General features: G+C 43.9%; 1 protein-coding gene and 1 non-coding gene across 3 annotated transcripts; both read right to left on the bottom strand.

Moving 5' to 3' along the window:
* Nucleotides 1-2,830: 2,830 nt before the first annotated feature.
* On the bottom strand, nt 2,831-5,499 carry RPL37 (ribosomal protein L37). 2 transcript variants are annotated; one of them, XM_058564172.1, is made up of 5 exons: nt 5,397-5,499; nt 4,610-4,745; nt 4,268-4,352; nt 4,031-4,090; nt 2,831-2,948 (listed from the first exon to the last, which is right to left on the bottom strand). In XM_058564172.1, the coding sequence occupies exons 1-4, from the start codon at nt 5,397-5,399 to the stop codon at nt 4,069-4,071; spliced, it is 246 nt and encodes an 81-aa protein (XP_058420155.1). In that variant the 5' UTR covers nt 5,400-5,499; the 3' UTR covers nt 2,831-2,948; nt 4,031-4,068. The 2 variants fall into 2 exon arrangements, with proteins under 2 accessions (XP_058420155.1, XP_058420154.1); XM_058564171.1 differs by lacking the exon at nt 4,031-4,090 and having other exon boundaries at nt 5,397-5,415.
* On the bottom strand, nt 3,032-3,108 carry LOC131419344 (small nucleolar RNA SNORD72). Its single transcript, XR_009223198.1, has one exon. It is a non-coding gene; the product is annotated as a small nucleolar RNA SNORD72 (small nucleolar RNA).
* Nucleotides 5,500-5,847: the final 348 nt, after the last annotated feature.

Genomic DNA, 5,847 nt, shown 5'->3' with positions numbered 1-5,847 from the left:
CCATTCTAGTATACTCCCTAAGTGAATGCACCACCTCCTTGCCCTAATCAGAAACCTGTCATCCAAGACTCCTCTCCCTCTGATATATTTGAGGCCTGCTCCACTATACACACTGCTATATTTTTAGATGTATGATCTCATGGAATCCTCATAGCCTGGGATACAGAAGGAAATGGAGGGGGACTTGGAAGCTACTCCCTTTGATTCAAGTTTTCTATTTTCTCAGTAGACACCCCCCATCCCTACAGCCAGCCCCACTGCAACTACCTTAGTCAACATCCTCATTTTCACATGGACTACAAAGAACCTGTTGCCGGTTTTCCAGCTTCAAGACTCATGTCCACACCACCACCTTCCACAGTAATCTTGCTAATAACTAATCATTTCAAGCCATTGTGTGCTTGAAAACTTCAATGACTTATCATTGCCTTCAAGCTAAAGTCCTAACTCCTTAGAGCACTTGAGATCTTCCCTGATCTGATCACTGCTTACCCCTCTAGATTCTTCTCTTAAACCCTCTCACATTCTCCTGACCTGACAAACCACATTATCTGTGATTCAAGGGCCAAGCAAACAATACATGAGACATGAAAGACTCAATGTTCCTGGGCTTTACTTCAGTTACCCACTGGTAACACCCATCTGGTCCTGAGTGCTCTCTGCTCAAAAAACACAAAATTCCTTAGCTGTTCAGTAGGGTAACTGAGCTACAAGTGTTGGTCAGGCATACTTGCCACTGTCTCAACAGAACAAGTGTGGCACTGGCCCCATGTATCTTTTGTCAAACTGGGATGCAGTGCCCAAACCTCAACTATGATCCTCAGGACATCATCAGATATGTCAAACATGAACTTTATGCAAACTAGGGTTCAATGAACAACTGAATCCACCAGTTCGCACTCAAGTCTCAATGTGTTAACCCAGCCCATCTCTTTCCCATTGATTCTCCCTGGGTTGTAAAACCAACTTAACAAACTGTGATCAGAGCAGCTTCATTCGGTCTGAGCACCTTCTATGATCTATTGGGATAATTACCATTGCACCAGAGTAACTTCCCAGTGAAACCTACTGTGCCAAGGGCCACAAGCACTGGCAAACAAGGGGTAAGATCACTTTATACTCAATAAACAAAGGCCTTACTTAACGCATCACTGCCCACCTCTCACCTTACCCCTTTGTGACAACTGCTGTTTCTGACCCAGGATTCAGCAATTCCACACGTCTTCAGGTCAGTGCCCACTTGCCTCAAAGCCTAACATTTATTTCATACTGGGCGTTACCTATCTTAATGGGCCCCTTCATCACTCAGGAATCAACCATTAGTAACACTGGAAGATTTCAGAAACATCTTAAGAGCAAGTCACATTATTTCAGTTCTCAAACCAAAATATATTAAAATCGCTGTTTTTGTAGGTCAAAAGCAATTTCATTAACTTGAACCTAAATACTAGTAACTTTAGGTTGTGCCCACGGTAAAAGCACCTTCATTTACTTAACTGTTGACTGTGCTCACAAGCCCATGCAAGTTACTATAAGCCCTCCAGTTTACAAGTAGGCATAGGCGGAAATGTTGGTAAAAATCACACTAACAAATGGTAACTGGACTCCAGGAACCATGCTCTTCACTATGCATCCCTCAAGTACAAAGCAGAGTCATTATATCAAGTCTCATATTGGGGGGAAGCCCAACGTAGATTTAGATCAGCAGCGGCTTCTGTACAAATGAATATAAGCTGAGACCTGAAGGATGAGTTAAGAGCTAAAGAAAAAAGCAAGATGAGGGCAGGAATTAGCTAGTATCTTGGGAAAGCATTCTAGGTTGCAGTCAAGGTAAGGTTGGTGAGGCAACAAAGATCATGAAAACCCTTTTAAGGTCACGTTAAGGATAAGATGTTACCCTGAATACAATGGGAAGCTACAAGTTAGCACAGATTGGCCGCTTTCCTATTTTACGGTGGCTGTTCCAACACTTGTGCTCCATTTAATCTTCTCTGTCCTCTCACACTCAGCAATCCAACAAAGGTGGCCTTGTCTCTTCGCTTCAAAACTGTCCAGAAATAAACCACCAGAACTGGGAAGCACAGCAAAAACCTTCAGAGTGCTTTAACACAGAAAAATCAATGACCACCCACTTAAGGGTTAAAAGAAGTTCCACCAAGGACCTATTTATCGTCACCTTTAGTCTACAAACATGTATTTATACTTGGCTTTCCTTTATTTCCTACTCAATCCACTGTATTTGCATATGGCCCTACCTAATTTTTCTTAATCAATCCTACTTACATATTTTGACTCACACCTAGCAGGTTGCTTTCTTTAATTTTCCACTTAATTGGCCACCTTAAACCTCATACACAGCCTATATGCTAGGTGCCAAGCAAGCATTTTAGATACTAGGATGAGTTAAGATCACCATTTTCCAAGAGAATTCATTGAACTCCTATCCCCCACGTTCTCACTCATACACGAAAAGCCCCATTATACAGGATGGACAGCCACTCTCCAAAGTCATTAGACTATAGCAGACGAATGTTACTAAAAGTAATTAAAAGCTATGCTCTTTCACTTACTCTAATATTTTAAATATTCATATATGCCACGAGCTGTGCTACTTTAACTCTTACTATATTTTTACATCATCTTCCAGCAGTCTGCCTGAAGGAATCCCACAAGTCTGCTTGTTTCTCATCCTCTTAAAACAGTATCAGAACCCAGTTCAAAAGTCAGTGCCCCGAAACAGTCACTTAACAAATCTGATTAAACTGTCCCATTCCTAAACCTATAATTCACTGATACCACAAGCCTACTAAAAATACCTTAGCACATCAGATACTTTTTAAAACCAGAACATTTATTGCGTGACTAATCATCGAAATCCTTAAGACGAACTGGATGCTGCAACAGCTGCCCTCTTGGGTTTAGGTGTTGTTCCTTCGCGGAATCCATGCCTGCAACATGTTAAAAACAAGAACCATTACTTCAGCAACATCAATATATACATGTTAAATTTTTGTTAAAACAGATTTTAATAAGCTTATCTCAGTTACATGCTGAAATCAATACTGAATTCATATGTTCAGACATTTATTTTTACATCACAGATAAGCTGCTACCATTTTATTTACTTCCTTCTGCTTCAAGATATCCATTTTAGGAACATATATAGTTAACTGCAACTGAAAAAAGACAACAATTTATTTCATTGTACTCATCACTGGGCCAGTATCTCTCCACTGCTTGTTAAGAGACCCAAAAGATATTTCGGAAAATGGGTCCCTAAGCTATGGAGGCAGAAATCTAACTACTTTCCCTTAGCCAAGGAAAAACAAGGAGCATGTTTAAAATAGCAGACCTTTTCCAAACTGCTTAACTATGCTTCACATTTTAACTCATTTGATATTCATACCTACTAACGTTAAGTGTACTGATCGCCCTTTTAAAGATTCATGAATTGAAGCACAGAAAGGTTCAAGTCTGGCTTCAGCTTGTGCTCTCAACTCCTACATTACACTAGCAGACCACACAGTACTATGTCCACACTATTGTATAATGGTTTTAATTGCAAAAAAGAATGGTCACCTCAGCACACTGACAGATACACCTAATGATGCTGTGTTTACAAAGCGCCAAACTGCCTTGTGATCTTTTAAAATTAGAAATTCTGGGATTGAGTGGGTAGAGGCCAGGGATTTTGCTAAATATCCTACATTACACAGGACAGCCTCCCACAACAAAGAATTACCTCCCTTAAGATATTATATGGGTTAACCTCCTAAAAGCTACCATTAAAATGCACTAAGTCTAGGTTGAGGCTGAAATTCTGCATTTCTAACAGACTCTAAGGACTGACTTTAAGTAACAAGACTGTAACATCTTTCTTTGTATACAAAGGCAATAGCAACTATGACAGTTTCCTATAGCTGACTTGACCAAAGCTACAAAACCGAAGGCCTCACTACAGACCTGTCACACACCCTTCTCCTGACGAATTTTAAGAAAGTGAGACACAGGCATTACTATTAAATATTACCATTTTGGGGAGTCTGCCTCAAACCATGCTCTAGACACTCATAACTCGTACCACTGTTTACTGAAAAATTAATAAAATCTCGATTGATCCGAAGGTTACTGTGGCAGAAGAAAAAAATATCTTCCAACATCTTATCCCCACTAATAGGGTAGTATCCTCACTTTACACAAGTAAATAAACGAGGAGATTCTTATCCAAGCTCACAGAACCAATTACAATTAAAACATTAAACCGTACCTGAATCTGCGGTACACAATTTTTAGGTGCCTCATTCGACCGGTCCCGGTGGTATTTCGCCTTTTAGCCTTGGCACTCCAGTTATCTAAAACACAAATTCAGGCACGATTCTAAATGGTTTTCCCCACACACTTAGTAGGCACTACTGGGCAGTATACTCAAGAGTCCTTCCTTGGGTTTTAAACCCACTTCACCAGGATCCAGATGCTCAAGTTTCACGTTAGGTACCAAATAAGGCCCCAAGCCAGGCCCCACTCAGGTACAATGCAAAAGAGACGGTTCTTAAGACCTCACGATCCCTTCCAACACCTAACGCAGTCGGCCTGAAAACATTCAACTCACACTTTCTCTTCCTCTTGGCGGGGTAGCCACATTTGCCACAGGTCGACTTCTGAAGGTGGTAGGCCTTAGAGCCACAGCGGCGGCACAACGTGTGCGTCTTGTTGCGACGCTTTCCAAACGATGACGTTCCCTTCGTCTGCAAATTAAGGCGAATCAACGATTCCGAAATCTAGCAATTTCTATACATATTCTGACGTTTTCACGAAAAGATACTACGCCTAAGATTTAAATGCAATTATAAACGTTGCAAGCGTGGGAGACGTTTCTAACTTTTCTTAAATGCTAAATCTGAGACCACTACCGGCATTTCACGTTATCTAAAGACTTTCACAAGAGCTGCTCAGTATTGAAATCTGCTACATTAAAAAGGGTGGGGGGAAAAAAGGCGAAAAATGAAATAAAGTAGTTTTCCTACTACCCCTACCCCAAATCCTATCGGCTCCCGCCAGGCACCACCACCAACGAATTCCTTTGCTTACATAGAGAGAAACCCTTCCAAACCACGCTTCGCCCCTCAGTTCCCATCCAAGGGCAAGGCTGTTCGGACGCCCCACAGATCAGACGGAAGCAAGGGACCTAGAGCGGCTCCAGAACCACGACTGCAGGCTCGGCACCCCCAAGTATAGTTAGGAGCCATTCTTCTGGCTCTCGAAGGGCGCCGCAAGTCCCCTTCCTGCCCATCTGCCACCCTTATCGGGAACCTTGCGGGCCGCCCAAGAATAGCAGGGACCACGTCGCAGGAGACAAGGATGGAAAGCGATTCGGCTAGCGCATGCCAACAACTCACCATCGCGCTTCTGTGGCCGAGACCAAAGAGGCCGGAAGAGAAGGCACTTCCGCTATATCGCGCTCAGAAGCTTCCGCCCAGGGGAGTATTTCCGGCGGCGCTTGGTGCACCGTTCTGAAGCGTCCGTCGCGGCAGCGTGGGTGAGATCGAGAGGAGGATCCGGAGCCAGGCGGAGCCAATAGGGGTTTCAGCGCCTGGCAGGCGGGCGGGGCTCACAGCTTTGTGGGGCTGGGTTGCCGTATCCCTGCCAGACTGCCTTGACCAGGAGCCGCTTTTAGGCTCGGACTTTGCTCTCTGCGCTGCTGTTGCTGCCCCCTGGCTTTCGCGCCTTCTCGGAGATGTGGCGACATCGCGTACTCCGGTCCCCGAGCCGATGGAGCACCTGGGGTGTGATGTGGCTGCCCCTTCCGGGGGCTCCTGCGGTGACTCAGCGCGCCGGTGTGTGTGCAGG

The sequence above is a fragment of the Diceros bicornis genome, chromosome 20 (genome assembly GCF_020826845.1).
Source record: "Diceros bicornis minor isolate mBicDic1 chromosome 20, mDicBic1.mat.cur, whole genome shotgun sequence".
NCBI lineage: Eukaryota > Metazoa > Chordata > Mammalia > Perissodactyla > Rhinocerotidae > Diceros > Diceros bicornis.
The sequence above is the reverse complement of the archived record's forward strand: the minus strand, read 5'-3'. Positions and strand labels throughout refer to the sequence as shown.